General features: G+C 41.9%; 1 protein-coding gene across 1 annotated transcript in view; it reads right to left on the reverse strand.

The window, feature by feature from the left end:
• The window catches only part of PIK3R1 (phosphoinositide-3-kinase regulatory subunit 1), a 92,165-nt gene that overhangs the window by 18,604 nt on the left and 56,004 nt on the right, over nucleotides 1-17,557 (reverse strand). Inside the window, exons 3-7 of the mRNA XM_043489234.1 lie at nucleotides 10,734-10,826; nucleotides 10,220-10,294; nucleotides 2,875-3,006; nucleotides 1,915-2,116; nucleotides 1,621-1,700 (exon numbers count right to left, since the gene is read on the reverse strand). Coding sequence (XP_043345169.1) covers nucleotides 1,621-1,700; nucleotides 1,915-2,116; nucleotides 2,875-3,006; nucleotides 10,220-10,294; nucleotides 10,734-10,826 — 582 coding nt within the window. The remainder of the gene's footprint in view (nucleotides 1-1,620; nucleotides 1,701-1,914; nucleotides 2,117-2,874; nucleotides 3,007-10,219; nucleotides 10,295-10,733; nucleotides 10,827-17,557) is intronic.

The following is a 17,557-nucleotide window of genomic DNA, read 5'->3' on the forward strand; positions in this document are numbered from 1 at the left end:
CTCCATCAAGCCGGGTCTGGCTTTTCACTTCCATGTTTTCCCCTCTTCTCTGGAGTGGGGTGGGGTGCTGAGAGGACTAGGAACCTCCCCCTTTCTCTGAGATGGACCTCCACATGAATCAGGAGGGAGTGAAAGGAGGCAGCTTGATGCTTTGACCCAGGGTCCTGTCCTGTTCTTGCTGGTCCTCTTCTTCTCCACCCTTGTGATCAGTCTAGAGGGGGTGGTCTATAAACAGCTCTAGTGCCATGTTCACACAGGCCCATCCCCGCCCCAGAGTACTTCTAACCTGTCACTGCATCGTTTCGTACTGAGCCCAAAGGCAGCCTCTGAACACCATCACAGAGCTCCCTAACCGTTATCGAGTGATCTGAGCAGTCACACAGATGAAACCTTTTGGCCAACCCTCAGGACTATGCACCTGGGCCATACCTGTTAACAGATTTCTCCGATGCAGGGGACCTACAATCCAGGATGTCCTCCTTGCTGGGATCTGGAACGTTTAGGCTTGCCGTATGGACTGTTTCTGCTGCAGCTTTCACCTGTGGATCCCGTATTTTGGGTCTGTCCATAGAAGCCCTGCCCAATACCTGCGTCATGAGTGGTTACCCATCCCATCCTTTAGGTGGGTTTTAAGTTGAGGCCTTCCCCTCTCTGTCCACCCAGATACAATTCAGATACAACTAAGCCTGGCTATGTAACACCCTTAAAAAAATCTGTGTGCACATGCACACACACACACACACACAAGCACAACATAATGTACCAATGTATGACTGATAACTGGGTTCCCACTGCTTGCTCATACAGAGATGAATTTGGTAATTTGCATGAGTTACTTGTAATAAGCAACAAATTCATGATGTTTTAATTAAATTCAAGACATAAACTCAGACTACAAGCGATATTACTGGTCCTGAAACCTCTCACTTCACTCCTAGGACCCTCATCACTATTTCTATATGACCAGTTCACTTTTAACCAGTATACAGCAAAGCAAGGTTGTTTAGACTTTCCACAGTACAAGAAAAATACATCAGTTTAGATGAAATCCACTGCTAGTTCCACCTACATTTCCCACTTTGTTAAAAGGCTAATTGAATGCCAAGCTGCTTTCGCAGAAGCGTATGGCTTGCTCTAACTTGTTGCAGTTGACCCCTAGTTTCATACTTCATTACTAAAAATGTTTATTTTGACAAGACATTTCTTAGCCTACCTGATTCCAAAAAAAAAACACATTCCAAAATACTTTAAATTATATAGTAATTATAAACTCCCTACTTTGTAAGTATTAGGAAGGAAAACAGAAATGTCAACAAGTAAAATGAACGCCATAATTTATGCAGCAACCAGAAGCATCAAGTTGAAGGGGTCGGGGGAGTGCTCCCAACAGCCCTCATCTAAAACCAAGATCATGTAAAATCCACAAATTTCAAAAGCCGGATAATACTGATTATATATGCAGCACCCAGGTTTTTTTTTCTTTAAATCATTAAGTAACATGTTATTATCGATCTCAATTTCACGAGAAACTTATGCTACTTCAAAGGAGGTTGAAAGCCACTATTTTTCAGGCTCTAAAAAACAACAGTGAAGAAATTTTAAAAGTTCAGAAGGCATTACCTGGTGCAGGCTGGCGTTCATTCCATTCGGTGGAGATTAAGATTTCTATAATTTTTATGAGGTGTTCAGTATTCTCAGAACTACAAAAAACAAAAAAAAAAAAAGAGAGGTCTGTTAGAAACCTTGTTCCCTAAACAGCAAACTCATTTTCATTTCTGCACATTCAGGTGACTGTGTCCGATGGAAGTATGCAAATGCATTTGTGAACTAGTATCTTTAGAAGAAGCCTAATGACCCATCAACTTAGGACTACCCTCATCATCCCCAAATCCAGGTTTCTCTTCTATCACTTACCTTGCTGCTGGGAATCTGAAAAGCAGAGGGCTGAAGAGTTCAGAAAGTACTCTTGCATTCAAAAGATTTTTGCTGGACGTTTGAGAGAGCTTGAAGAAATGTTTTAGCAAATACTGCAGTGTGAGCCAGTACTGATGAGGTATGCTGGGTGACCTAATGAGCTTCTTCAACAGCTGGATGTATTCTTCAGAACTCTGCACTTCTGTGCATGAAAACAAAAAAAGCAAGGAAAAGGCTGAGCCTGTTGGTAGCTATCAGTGACTAAACACCTAGATTTCTGTTCTAGCTACAGATGAGTCGTTTAAAATGAAGGCACCAGGAGCAGCAGAGAGTACGTTTGCTCTTCTCATTAGAAAAGGCATTATAAGAAAGTTGAAATCTCATGTCAAATGGAAACACAAGAAACTCTGGGTGTGCAGAACCACAGGAGGTTCTGGGTGTGCTGCCTGCTGTGGGCCAGCTTCGAGTGTGATTGGCTAACTCCGAGGAGCAGCAGATAAGTATCGCAGGTTTTAACTTTGAAGGTTACGAACCACAATTTCCTGTCCCCAGAGCACTTCAACTGAGCATTAGCTCCTGAAACGGAGAGTCTTCCCTCAACTCATGTTCTAATGGAGGAAGGTGAAGCCAACATCCCCAGTCCCTCAGTCCCAGTCCAGTCCCCTGAATCCAGGGATGATACCTGGCACTCTGAGGCATTCTCTGATGCAGTGAGCCTTAAAAACCGACAAAAGGTTCACGATTAGCCATTCAACATGGGGATGGCCTTCCTAAGCAAATGAGAACCTGGGTCTTCTTCTGGATGCCCTGGTAGGGAGGGAGTTTGTGCTGATGGTGGGGGGGTGGGGAGGGACAGAGTCCTACTGACATTTTCTAAGCAATCTCTCTTTATATTGCAGCACTTGAGTTTACAAGTCCATCCACATCTGTTCAAGGAGACTCTCAGAAGAGACAACATACCTGAGGCCAAAGAAATCAGTTCACTGAAAACGGCTACCGGAATGACAGGATTTGGTAAGTCCAGGAGATAGCGTTTGAAGGCATCAGCTAAAACATGCACATCGAACATCTCCAAGTCCAAGGAGGCGGCATCTATGATAGAAATGTGCAAAAAAAAAAAAAAAAATCAGACATGTTATGCATTGTTTGGGGCGATTTTCTGAATGTGCAACTTAAATGTGACACGTGAAAGGAAGCAGTATGAGGACAAACAGAAGATGCTTGAGCATTTATTAGCAGTGTTTCTCTCAGGGGTTGCTCCTGGCATTTCAAATAGAGCATTTTCTCCTTGTGTAGGACTGTCGCCCACACTGTAAGCATTTTAGCATGAAGGCCCCTGCCCCTGCCCATGGTGTCAGAACACATTCCCAGACTTTGGGGCAACAGAAAACAGTACCTCTGTTGTGGGCTGAATTGTGTCCCCCCAACTCCCAGCACCTCCAAATATGAATGTATTTGGAGACAGGGCCTTTAAAGAGGTGTTTAAATAAAAGGGGCCATTAGAGTGAGCCCTAGTCAACTTGACTGGTATTATAAAAGGCAAGAATTTAGACAGACACACCACAGGTGCATGCACAGAGGACACGGCAAGGAAGCGGCCTCCTCTAAGCCAAGAAGAAGCCAAACCTGCCCTGAGCTGGGCCTTTGAGCCTCCAGAATGGTGAGAAAACAGACTTCTGTTTTTTAAACCACCCAGTCCATGGAATTTTGTTACGGCAGCCATGGCAAACTACTGCAGCCAACACATCATTTGCAAATACGTTCTAGAGATGGGGGTTCTGCCCTGGTGGAGAAGGGTTTTGTCTAAGGATGCTGAAGCACATAGTAAAACCTTCCTAAAATCCCAATTTGGAAACATGAAATGCAATCCTGTCCTCAGATTTCCTAAAATTTGAGTTGTTCAATATCAGTATCAATTTAACCCAAGAGAGTATAGACTGATTTAATAGCAAGCGATTATAGAGTTTTAGCAATCTCAAGAAGAGCCATAAAAATAACATGAACATCCTTAGAATGTTTCTCCGTAGTACTGACAGAGTATCCTGATTAAGATACTACTAATTTAACTTGTGGGCACCGAACTATCTCGAAAGAAATATAAGATATGCAATCTGTCCAGTAAATCCTTCAGCTGGAAAAGAGGTCAGGCAATTCAACCCTGGGGTGATGTGAATCACAGCTGCTCTGTAGAATGAGGCATACGGCACAGCTGGAAGAAGTGGTGCTGGGGGCTGGAGGGACCACAGTCACTGCTGAAGGATGCACACTAGTGATGGGCAAGACGACTCAAGAGCAATCATCTGGGGACTTGTATACTCAGTGGAGAAAGCGAAGCTGAGGAGTAAAAAGCTACATCTTTAAACAGCTTTATTTATTCATTTTTTCATTAAAAAAAATTTTTTTTAGAGGGTAACTGCTTTACAATGTTGTGTTAGTTTCTGCTTACAACAATGTGAATCAGCTACTAAGTATACATGATAGCTCAGTTGGTGAAGAATCTGCAGGAGATCCTGGTTTGATCCCTGGGTCGGGAAGATCCCCTGGAGAAGGGAAAGGCTACCCACTCCAGTATTCTGGCCTGGAGGATTCCATGGACTGTGTAGTCCATGGGGTTGCAAAGAGCCGGGAAACGACTGAGCAGCTTTTGCTTTCATACATTTGTGGCCTCCCTCCCACCCCCATCCTGCCCCTCGAGGTCACCGCAGAGCACCGAGCCCTGCCATTAGCAGCTCCCACCAGTTATCTCACACACGGGAGCGTACGCACGTCAGCGCCACTCTCTGTCTGTCCCCCCCTCCTTCCCCCGCTGCCGCAAGTCAGCTCTCTGCGTCTGCATCTACTCCTGCCCTGCAAATAGGCTCATCAGTACGGTTTGTCTAGACTACACACATATTCATTAATACACGGTATTTGTTAAACAGCTTTATTAACTGGGCGTTCAAATAAGTCAGAAAGGAGCACTGCTGGAAGTGCTGATACCACTTTTGGTAATCTGGATTCCAAGACAGTTAGAAAGTAACTAGGGGAAGTAACCTAACCAGGAGACTGATGGGCCTGGGTGGTGGCCTAGGAGAGGCTGAGAGAGAATCAAAGTTCACTCAGAGACGTTCAGCTTGAGAAGCAGCAGCAGCATCCTGGATGCCCACGAACCAGGGTGATACTGTAAAGCACTCAGGTTGAGCTGGAAGCTACCCGAGTTCCTTGAACACATCGTCATCATAAGCCAAACCTGTCTCACCAGCTAGGTGGATCATATGAAAGATAATCATATAATATCATAAAGCTCAGAGATATCCATCCAGTAGCAAGTAAGGATAGGAAAAGAATGAAAAGGTGGAGAAGCAAAGGGTTAAACCACTTACATGTCCCACAAAGAACAAACCAGGTACATATCACATCTTTAGTAAGTGTGGGCAAGGGCAAGACTAGGTCTCTGTGTAAAGGATCCATGTGGAAAGTAGTACAACTACTAGTGTGATTGTCAAAATTGTGTGTGCATCCCTACTGGAGCATTCTATAGCTGCTGGCCACCGCCCCCCACCAGCCAAATCACCTGTATACTCCATTTAATATCACTTTGCCCAGAAAATTCATATTTCTTAATTTGCTCATCCTAAAAAGGGTAATAAACCATTTTTGCAATGAGGTATAAACTTTAAGATGCTAAATATTCCCCACGTCCTTCCCTCAGGCAGGCTACCTGCTGCCTTCTCTGTGCAGGAGCAGGGCTGATACGCCATCCCTCTGTTGGGACACTTCCCACTATGGTAATTATGATCTCTCCCTCTCTCCCCCCCAGAGACTGATGGGTACTCCTAGGCTGACGTCCCTCGAGGGCACAGACTGTGGCTCTCACCTGCTCTTCTCACATCCTTCAGGGCTCAGCACAGAATGTGCTTGTGAAATGTTTGTGGGCTAAGCTACAAAACGTCCTGAGAGTGATGTTAACTCACCGAAGCCCTTCTCCAACACATGAGGTATTATTCCAAAGAGACTTTATAGCTTTTGAATGAAATAACCTTACTTTGAGTCCTTAGGTAAGCTCACCTTATGTCAAATTCCACCAGAGCTGATGTAGTACGTTCTATTTATTTACAGATAAATTCTAAAGCTCCTTGGACTTTCTAAGTCTCCTTTTCCGTATTAAAGCTTTCCTAACGTGCTTTTCCAGCTTGCCATGTGGTGACTCTGGAAGTTGGCTGAGTCTTCAGGTCTGGGTTGGGGGCATTTACACTCTCTTCCAACCTGCATTTCACTGAGTCTACGCCTGACAGGTAACCAGTAACCTCTCCCACATTTCAGCCCTTCTCCCACTGGAATGGAGTCCCCTCCCTGACTGATCTCTAGCTGAGTCAGTTGGGGTCCTCAATTTTGCTGCCCTACTCCTGACTTTAGGAGACATCAGCCAGTCCTTGCAGCCATTTCTGATTGTCACAAGCAGGATACAATCTCACTGGCATCTAGTGGGCAGAGGCCAGGAGTGCTGCTGAAATCCTACAATGCTAAGAACAGCTCCTTGACAACAAAGAATTATCCACCCTAAAATGTCCACGCACTGAGGCTGAAAAAGCTTGAATTTTAAAATTGAGGCATCTTGACATGTGATTACCAGGTAATGATTTCTTATTTGTATATACCATTGTTAAAGCTTCACCACAGTAAGTCTGGTTGATATCCACACAGAGACACACATAGAAATTTTTTTCTTGTGATGTGAACTTTTAAAGAAAAAAACCTGAATCAGGTTAAGACAAACCAAAAAGGTGGGGAGAGGAAGAATAATTCACACCATTAAAATTTTTTAAAAGACAATGTATTTTAGGGCAATACAGTGGGGGGAAAAAGAATAAGGACTTTTAGGGTCAGAACAATCTGGATGCAAGTCATGGCTTTATAAGCAGTGGTAACTTTTATACACAAGACTGATGTGGGGATGAAATAAAGTAACTTAGTGGGTGCTAATAAAAGTGGGCTGTTGTCTTCTACCCACGTCCACCCTTTTCTGACATTGGTAATTCATGGGGTTAGCTAAAAGCCATGCTTTTTGTTTTTGAGTTTAAGTGACTTATCTCTGAGCTTCCTCCAGAGATAAGTTTTTAATCTCTGGAAATTACAATTTTTTAAAATAGACAAATCCTCAAGCTGGAAATAGTCCAGGAGGATCCTCACTCCTAAACTGAGATAATGTTTACACTTTTTGTTTTGCCACAAAATTCACTTTTATAGCACAGAATCCAAGGAAAACCAGTTTTCTGTGTGTGTTTTGATCTCAAATGGGGCAGAAAGCTGTCTATCAAAATATCTTGTTGACTTGACTTTGGGTTATTTATTCCATCTTACCGGTGGTGTGAAGATTTTTTTTAAAAGCTCAACTGGATCATTTTGTTTTTGGTCACATTTGAAAACATAACCACTCTTTTTCAAATAACCCCCATTTCATCAGTGTCTGAAATCTAAACATTTCCTGTGACTTTTAACATGCTCAATTTGACCAATTTTCTGACCAAAACATGTATCTCTAGTTCAATTGGCTAGGACAAAACTCAGTGTTTCCTTAACACTCTGGTAAAGCTGTTAGAAAAAAAAAACCCACGGCTTTTCACCTTGCTTTTTCTGACAGTCAACTTCTAATGACCTACTCTGGATGTGTAGGAGGATGTGCCCTGTGTTGTGTGTAAGACTGATTTCCATGTACAAAGGAAAAATGAAAGTTAAAAAAATTTTTTTCAAGCTTCAAACATTTGGGTGGTGTGTTTTAAGTCAAACTATCGACTGATGAAGATCTAATCTCCCTTTTTTCCCAGAAACATCTTTTCTAGAAATTTTCATAAGCTGCCTCGTTTTGAAGCTGCCTCACACTTCAAATTTTTTCATTTATTAAATATCACGTGGGTATTCTTTGCGTAACTGTACATCTGAAAATGCTTCTTCTAAAGCTAGATTTTACTTCTTTTGGTTTAAGCACCCAAACTCAGTTAAAACAGTGCAAGGCAAAAAAAAATTATCAGTAAAAAGAAAAGAATTGGGAGGGAATAAAGCCTTTGACTGTGTGGATCACAATAAACTGTGGAAAATTCTTAAAGAGATGGGAATACCAGACCATCTGACCTGTCTCTTGAGAAACCTGTATGCAGGTCAGGAAGCAACAGTTAGAACTGGACATGGAACAACAGACTGGCTCCAAATAGGAAAAGGAGTACGTCAAGGCTGTATATTGTCACCCTGCTTATTTAACTTATATGCAGAGTACATCATGAGAAACACTGGGCTAGATGAAGCACAAGCTGGAATCAAGACTGCCGGGAGAAATATCAATAACCTCAGATATGCAGATGACACCACCCTTATGGCAGAAAGTGAAGAGGAACTAAAAGGCCTCCTGATGAAAGTGAAAGAGGAGAGTGAAAAAGCTGGCTTAAAGCTCAGCATTCAGAAAACTAAGATCATGGCATCTGGTCCCATCACCTCATGGGAAATAGATGGGGAAACAGTGGAAACAGTGTCAGACTTTATTTTTTAGGGCTCCAAAATCACTGCAGATGGTGACTGCAGCCATGGAATTAAAAGAGTAATCCTTGGAAGGAAAGTTATGACCAACCTAGACAGCATATTAAAAAGCAGAGACATTACTTTGCCAACAAAGGTTCATCTAGTCAAGGCTATGGTTTTTCCAGTGGTCATGTATGGATGTGAGAGTTGGATGGTGAAGAAAGCTGAGCACCAAAAAATTGATGCTTTTGAACTGTGGTGTTGGAGAAGACACTTCAGAGTCCCTTGGACTGCAAGGAGATCCAACCAGTCCATCCTAGAGGAGATCAGTCCTGGGTGTTCACTGGAAGGACTGATGCTGAAGCTGAAACTCCAATACTTTGGCCACCTCATGCAAAGAGTTAGTTGACTCACTGGAAAAGACCCTGATGCTGGGAAGGCTTGAGGGCAGGAGGAGAAGGGGACGACAGATTATGAGATGGCTAGATGGCATCACCGACTCGATGGACATGGGTTTGGGTAGACTCCGGGGGTTAGTGATGAACAGGGAGGCCTGGCGTGCTGCGATTCATGGGGTCACAAAGAGTCAGACATGACTGAGTGACTGAACTAAAGTGAAAGGGTCTAAGAGATTCCAGAAGCTGATGTAGAAGATGACTTGCTGGAATGACGGCAAGTAAATTTATATTTTTATAGTTGTATTCTGTATGGCAAAGAGGGAAGGAACTAATAGTTAAGGTACCATTTGGTTAAATTAATGGATGCCATTTAACCAATGGTGTGCTAAGAGTTGACTTGAATTGGCTCACAATTCTTCCCAAGTGGTAACACATTGGTAACATGAAATTAATCACGTAGGAATATTTACACTACAGAAATGGGGAAATGCTACAAACCAGGGCTTCCCCCCACTTCTCCAAGAATTGGTTTACCAGCACACTACTAAATATAATAATATCATTATGTTGAAAGCGTTAGTCACTCAGTGTGTCCAACTCTTTGTGACCTCATGGACTATACTGTCCATGGAATTCTCCAGGGAAGAATACTGGAGTGGGTTGCCATTTCCTTCTCCAGGAGATCTTCCCAACCCAGGGATCAAACCTGGGTCTCCCACATTGCAGGCAGATTCTTTACAGTGTGGTTATGTGGCTCAGCTGGTAAAGAATCCGCCTGCAATGCGGGAGACCCGGGTTCAATCCCTGGATTGGAAAGATCCCCTGGAGAAGGGAAAGGCTGCCCACTCCAGCATTCTGGCCTGGAGAATTCCATGAACTGTATAGTCAGTCCATGGGGTCACAAAGAGTCGGACATGACTGTGTGACTTTCACTTTACTTGATAAAATATGGCATGAAAAGACAAGCAAGCAAGAAAGGAATGAAGACAGAAAGAAAAGAAGGGAAAAGATCAGAAGAGACCTTTGCTAAATGACAGGTTTATAAGTACTTTTTCAACTAGTCCAGATGTATTAGATGTAGCCAATGGCAAGGTCAGAGAAAGATGACAGATGAGCAGAATCAGAGAAATCCCAAGATGTTTCTCTCCTGTGCAATTTCTGCAGGCCCAAGAGGCTCATGGCTGTGATGCCAGCCAATGTACCTGCAGGCAGACAGGCACAGACACCCCTGCTCAGGAGACAAACATCAAAGGCCTGCCCTCTTACAGGAAGAGCACACAGGGAAGTGTGCAGGATTTCTGAGCTCCCTCCAAACTGAGAACGTTGCACGTTTAAGCTCAAGTGTTTTGTGCTTTACCTGAAACACAAAGGTAAGAACCGTCTCTCCCTCTGTGTACTTCCAGCTCTCTGACACTCACCACAATCAAGAAGCTGTCGTAACTCGGCCGGGCTGCTGGAGCTCTGTGTTCTGTATAGAGTTGAACATTCCAGACCTGGGACACAAAACAGACTGAGTATGCAAAACACAGCTCTCTGGGGAACCTGCAAGCCTGCAGCCAGAGAGACATTCCAGTTTTCATCCAGTGTCTATTTGAGATGTGTACCAAGCATTCTTGGAAGTCAACTCCCACTATTCATCTTATTTGGCATATCAATAATTTTGGCAAAATCATCTGGCCACTGAGGAACAAGTTAATTCCATTTATTAAAACAGGGAGAATTTAAAAGTTTCCATATAGTAACTACACAACAGTATGGAGTGAGAAGTCAGAGCAATACTATCTCCCCAGGTCACGGCCACAAACAGCTTATGTATCCAGCACAGGTGGCAGGAAGTGGATTCAATGAACATCCACGCAACAGATATAAATGGTAACACCCACGAGATGAGGCCATAACCCGTGAGCTGATGTCCCTGGCCAGCTGGATTACCTTTCTTTTCAATGGCTTCCACGAGCTTGATAAGAAGCGGTGGAGCGACGTCAGGGGGTGCGAACTGCTCTGCAAGGTCCGGGAGAGTGGAAGCTGCAAGCACAAACAACCCTGCGGTTACGTTTGATCGAGGGTAGTCCAGTGCGGTCAAGAGCAGAGAAAACGATCCCGACACGAGGTCACGGACTGCAGTCACGACAGCAGCAAGTTCAGGCCAGGACGAAAGAGGGGGCCCGCGCGGGGCCCTGTGTTTATTAGAAGGCTCCTCTCAGGCCGCCACCCTCCAGCGCTGCCTCTTCCCACGAGTGAGCTGCCCGGGGGACACGCCTGCTGCTCCTCTCCTAGGACACGATCAGAAGGCTCCCCAGAAGCCCAGATCCCCTGCCTCAGCGGCTTCTCGGGTCTCTGCCTCAGGTCCATCCTTCTGCGCGCAGACCTGGCTCCGGCGTGCCCCACCGGCCCGAGGCATGGGCTGGGGCGGAGGGGAGCGGGCTCAGGATGGAAGGGAGCCTGGCCGTGCACGGTTCCGGCGGCACGGGGCCAAGCCAGGCGTGGACCAGCTCTCCACATGCCACCACACTCTCGGGCAGAACTCGGAACCCAAGAAATCTAAATTCAAATCCAGCTTCCCGGTCATCGTGAAGAAATAACTGTAGGAGGCTGGAACAGCTTTTATCAAACCATCTGTCAATGTGATTTTTAATTTTCAAATATTCAGATGCATGTTGCTTGGGCCTCCTTTGTGTTTTGGCCCAAGCTCCACAAATGCCAAGGTGGGTGTAGTATCAAACACGAAGCAGGTACAAATGATCACTGGCCACCCAACACTCCAGTCCCCATGGACCTGCTATTGAAATGCCTTTATTGGCTTACATATGTTTTGGTCAGTCAATAGCTTAACACATGTGATACTGTCATGAAGTATTCTTTCCACGCTTTTATTTACATGTTTTACCAAATGATAACAAAAGAAAAAAATCTAATTGGGTGACACACATAATGTCCTTCAACATTTGATAACTGTATATTTCACTCCAAAACAATATATAAATACTTTTCTCATAAGATACCAGAAGAGGGAGCTAAATATACGCACCTCAAATTTCTCAAAATGCAAAATATAGGTAAACAGTCTTTATGAAAATACCTACCTGTGCAGTCTATTTATCAGCCACTCATAAATCACTTTTAGACACTTAAGGTTCATAGCTGTATATGTACTCTCACATAGTTTATATAATCTAAGACTAAATATTGACAATTTTGTTTCAATGAGATTTCAGTGGTGTGACTTTTTAAGCCATATATCATGTTAAGCAAATTTCTAATGCACCCATCTTTCTAATAGTGAGTTAGCACAGAGAAACAACAGATTCACAACAGTCAAGTAAGATTATGTTAAACTCTGACCTCAGAAAATTAAGTATTGTTGATGTGATTTTGGAAACCCAGAGCCTGTAGTATAAGACCCTTCTCTTCCCTGAGAGAGTAACGTGGTCTTGCCACCTAACTCTGTTAGCCATACCAACTACCGTGGATAAAAAGAAAAGAGCTATGTTACGGAAGAAAATCCTATAGCAGCACTCTCCAGAAGAACTTGCTGTGATGAGGGAAATGATCTATTAGCTGTGCTACCCAGCAAGTGCTCTGAGCACCTGGAATGTAACTGCTGCAACGGAAGAAGAGAATTTTTAATGTCTATTGATTTAAAATGAAATAGCTGTAAACTACTGACCACAGTCCTGAAGAGCAGAGTCCCACAGCCTGAACAAGGGCAAGTTTCGTCACAAGCACATGAAAGATTCCTGAGCTGACTTCATACTACAAAAACCCCGCTATAGGGCCAGCCCCGAGCACCCAGCATTGGTACATGGGACTCAACAACGTCTGAACACAGGGCACACAAGGTTTCTCACTGAGCTTCCTGGGCCACTTTGTCCTACTGCAAGAGCACTTGAACACACTTTGCACTTCATAAAAGCAAGGCAGGCATGCTACTGACTTGCCAGACAGTCACGATGCAGAGAGCTGAGTGGGAACTTCGCCTCACCTGTGTTTCCGCCACCAACCTGAGCCTATGGATCACCCGGAGAACTTGTCATGCAGACAGACTGCTGGTACAACTACAAACCCCCAGCATCAGAGTATCCAAGAATGGAGCTAGTCATCTGTTTTGGGTTAGTAATAAGTTTTAAGACATGCTATTATGAGAAGCAAATCCATGCAAGTGACCCCTACCCACTGCCTGAAAAAAAATCCAGCAATGACATTGCCCAAATCTGTTAAAGTATGAGTATACCTGAAAAGTCCTTAAAATAGAAGTATCTTGGGGTGGGGGGAGGGATACATTAGGAGATTGGGATTAACATATACACACCACTATATATAAAATAGATAATCAACAAGGACCTACTGTATAGCACAGGGAACTCAGTATTTTGCAATAACCTGTACAGAGGAAAATCTGAAGACTATATACATGTATATATGAAACTGAATTGCTTGCTATGCCGCACACCTGAAGTTAACATGATACTGTAAATCAGCTATTCTTTAGTAAAAAACACAAATATCTTGAAAGTTTCTTTTTAACTAAAGTAGTCTTTTAGTTAAAAGCACTGTAAATAAAAAAAGAAATACCATAAAAGAGCACAGCCTCTCATTTCCTCTGATAAACTATAAACTATTTCCTTTTGCCTTAGATTATCAGCTCACAAAACTATCCTCCCCTACAGATGCCTTCTACACTGAGCAAAATGAAATTTCCTATCAGCACATGTAACAGGAGAAAAATATTATTAATTAGGACTGACTGTAGCATCTCTTAACCTTCTCAAACTTACAGATCTCAGCGTATACCAAAGTGCAAAAAGCTAAAGATTAAATAGTAAATACACGAACCCACACATCTGCACAACATTCACCCAACTAACATGTCTTGTTCCTCCTTCTCTTCCCTTATAAATTACAGAAGCATTTTTTTTTAATTAAAAAAAAAAAAGTTGGCAACCAAAGATGGAATTGCTTAATAAAAGTTTATCTTCTCCCAGAATCTTATCAACATGATCATTTCTGCAAGCAAATATGAAAGTTAAATTAAGTGATAATTAAAGATTTCACCTAACTGTGATTGAAATGTGCACACAACAGTTGTTATATTACTGGGCTGGCAAATACTACATATAAAATTGTTTCTACCACTCTTATTTCTTCACTTTAGTTTGAAGGAGGGGAAAAAAAAATCTTTTCTAAGTCCTTTCAATGTTTCTTTGGCAAAACATGGTAGTTTGCTTTCCATATCCTGAGATGCAAAATATCATTTGTTTCACGCATACAAGTGCAACATGAAGTTTCTAAAAAGCACTGTGATGGCTTTCTCAACACCTTTCTCAAAGTACACCCCAGAATATTTTAAAAAGAAAAATACTAGACGTATGCAGTAGGAAGTACAGGTACTCCTTTGTAACACACTGAGTGAATTTATCACTGAGTTTTTTTTTTAATATTGAAGAAAGCTTATTACTCAAATGTATAAATCATTACAACTGATTAAAGTTTTGCAATAGGAATTTTAAAAAGTAAATTTTACAAAGACACAAGGTTTTTTAAAAATAACAATGCAAGGATTTCCTATTCTGTAGTACAATATCTATGATTCAGTCCATTTCCTTTTAAAATATTTAAACACAGGGGATGTGGAAGCTTTACCCAAGAAACTTATGAAGTTCACCTTTTCTACTTTGAGTAATAAGCTCAATTAACAGTGAAAAGTCTAAAAAGCATTTTAAAGCAAAATATTAATTATTTCAACAATCCTAAAATCAACTATTCCTTTAATTTTATTAAATACTCAAGGTCAATATTTACACTTCTGTTAGATCCCATTTTAAAGAATTTCAGCAGGAAATGACAACTGCTAGGAAGTACCAAATTTGGCAAATTGTTCTTTGAAAAGTCCTTGATAACGTACATCATACAGGTCAATAAACTGAAACATAATGGAACTCATACACACACACACACACACACACACACACACAATATAGAGGTCATATATGGTGACCATTAAACAAAACACAAATTAGCAGAGCGTAATCCTTATCAAGTTTACATATAAATTCTCATTTGATTTCACCTTACAGACAGATTTGTATGCCTGAATGAGGAATGTTTTCTAGTTTTGAATCCTGCTGTAATCAGTGTACACGTGTGGAGAGCCAAGTCTACTCTTAAAGCTGGGTGAATTTTAGATTCCTCCACTGTAAGCCAACACCAGTTTTTCACTTAGCTGAATCACTTTTCATCAAAAGATATCAGTATTACTCAGAGAGAAAGAAGACAAGAAAAGCAGAAGGCTCTGAAAGTGGTGGTGAAGCCAAGATGTGTCTTGTTTCAAAAAAAAAAAAAAAAAAAGAGGAATCAGCGTTTTATAGGAACACCAATGAACTATTCATACTGTTTAAGAGCCCACTCATTGGAAAATACCCTGATGGTGGGAAAGACTGAGGGCAGGAAAAGGGGGCAACAAAAGGATGAGATGGTTGGATGGCATCACCGACTCAATGGACAGGAGTTTGAGCAACCTCCAGGAGATAGTGAAGGACAGGGAAGCCTGGCGTGCTGCAGTTCCAAGGGATCGCAGAGTCAGATGCTACTGAGCGACTGAACAACAACAAACTAATGAACTAGGTGTCCTGGGCTGCAGAAAAGCATTCTTGAGGACACATCAGTCAGTCAGTTCAGTCGCTCAGTGGTGTCCCACTCTTTGCAACCCCATGGACCCCAGCACACCAGGCTTCCCTGTCCATCACCAACTCCCAGGGCCTGCTCAAACTCATCAGATGCTGCATTTTCCACTAGTTCTATTTCCCCCCCTTTGCCCTGGCGACAACCAATCGCATGGAAGAGGAGAGAGCCTTCCCTCCCGACGGAGGCCCTTCCCAAATCACCAACATGGACAGGCCTGAACAGTCCTTGGGCTCCAGTGGTGTGTGGGAGACAGTGGCATTTCTCGCGTTCAACAGTGCCAACGCCGCTACGGAGTGCAAGATGAAACCAGTGCACAGCTGCACCTTTTGGAGGCCTTCTCCATAAAAAAAGATATTTTAGAATTAGGGCCTGGCAGGGACGAATGGAAAATTTAAGCTGAAATTCTGGGACTCCAGAAACGGCCCCAGCCAAGTATTTCATTACTGATGGAAGCAGCTTGGAAGTACATAAAAAGCTGCCACTTACCTTTTAAAATGTAGTACAAATAAACAGAAAAGAAAGTATATGCAAAGTGTGGATCAGTATTAAATCAAGATGCTTGCCTATTAACTGTTGCTCAATCAAAACTTTTTTCCACCTGGAACAATCTCTCTCATTCTTTCAAGTGAAAAATGGACATTCTGGTAGGCTAAAATCTAATCCCCAAAATACTTTTCTTAAATAAATCTTATAAGCACATTCATACTTTATGCTTATAATGGTTAGTACTCTGAACGTTTAAACTTCTCAAGTTCTATGGGCAAAGCTGTAACAAATGCTGGCTAAGACAATGCAGAAAAAAGCTAAACAAAACAAACAAACCCCACCAAAATAAAATAATCATGAGTTCCTTAACTTTGGAACTGTTTAATCAGCAGTAGAGAAATTACTAAAAGCACAACTTTAAAGCCAAAGAGACCTGGGTTTTAATCTTGGTTTTGCCACTTACTGAGTATAATCTTGGGTATGTTAATTAACTTGAACCCCAGTTTCTTCACCTGTAAAATGGGAACAATTTTAAGTGTACCAAGGATTAAATGAATAATTTATAAACAAACATGGGTAAGCACAGTGCCTAGAATGTAGCAAGCGCAAGCTAATGGGTAGCTATTATTAGTTTTGAATCATCCATTTAATCTTTTCTATTATTCATAGATTTTTAAAATACCCAAAAGCAATGGTAAGTATTAACACCAGAAATTATTAATTAAGACAGAATTCTCAAGTTTTTCTTTAAGGTGACAAACAGGAAACATTTAATTAGAGTAGATATCTGCATTTTGCCTTTCTATATGTAAAAAAACACTCAGTATCTTTTCAGAAATCATACCTAAATTATCACATGATTTTCACTACAGTGCACTTTCCCCCTATAAGGACAATCTATTTGAGTTACTGTGTTTCAGTTTTCTGAATGTAAAGGAAAAATATAGTTGGAATGATACTGAACTTGGTGAAAACTAGGATTTTTCTTTTGGAATAGGAGGAAGAAAAAAAATACAAGCAACTGAAAATGGGAGTAGAAAGTAAATGTCAAAATCTTCAGCCATAACTGCACTATTTTTAGGCATAACTAGTTGGAGGGAATTAAAGAGTTGTCAACAGATTTAAACAAGAAGTTTGCAAATCTTTTCAGATCCCCTAAACTAATTAGTCTTTAATACCTTTAAGTTTTATCTTCTCCCATGTATCTCTTCTGCTCCACAGCGGGGGGAAAAAATGGATCTAACATCCTCTGCCCATCTAATTTATTTCTAGACAAGAGACTAGTCCAGGAAACAAACAGCAGGCAAAGACTTTATTAAACATAAGCAGACATTACAGTTTCACTTCTGATGGCCTTGGCTGAAGTCTTGGCATTGAGATAATTGAAATGCAAGATTACACTTAATCTTTGACAGGCTAGCCTAATTAATTGTGATTCTTATCACCTAAACTGGAGTCTGATTTAAAGATTACCATTTATAGCATAGAGCAAATTAAGATGCAGGGAGAGATAAATGGGGAAGAGAAAAAGACTTCCCCCTCTCCCCACACGGAAAATAATTTGTAGTTGAGTCCCTAGGATCTGGGAA

This window comes from Cervus canadensis, chromosome 16 (genome assembly GCF_019320065.1).
Source record: "Cervus canadensis isolate Bull #8, Minnesota chromosome 16, ASM1932006v1, whole genome shotgun sequence".
NCBI classification, from domain to species: Eukaryota; Metazoa; Chordata; class Mammalia; order Artiodactyla; family Cervidae; genus Cervus; species Cervus canadensis.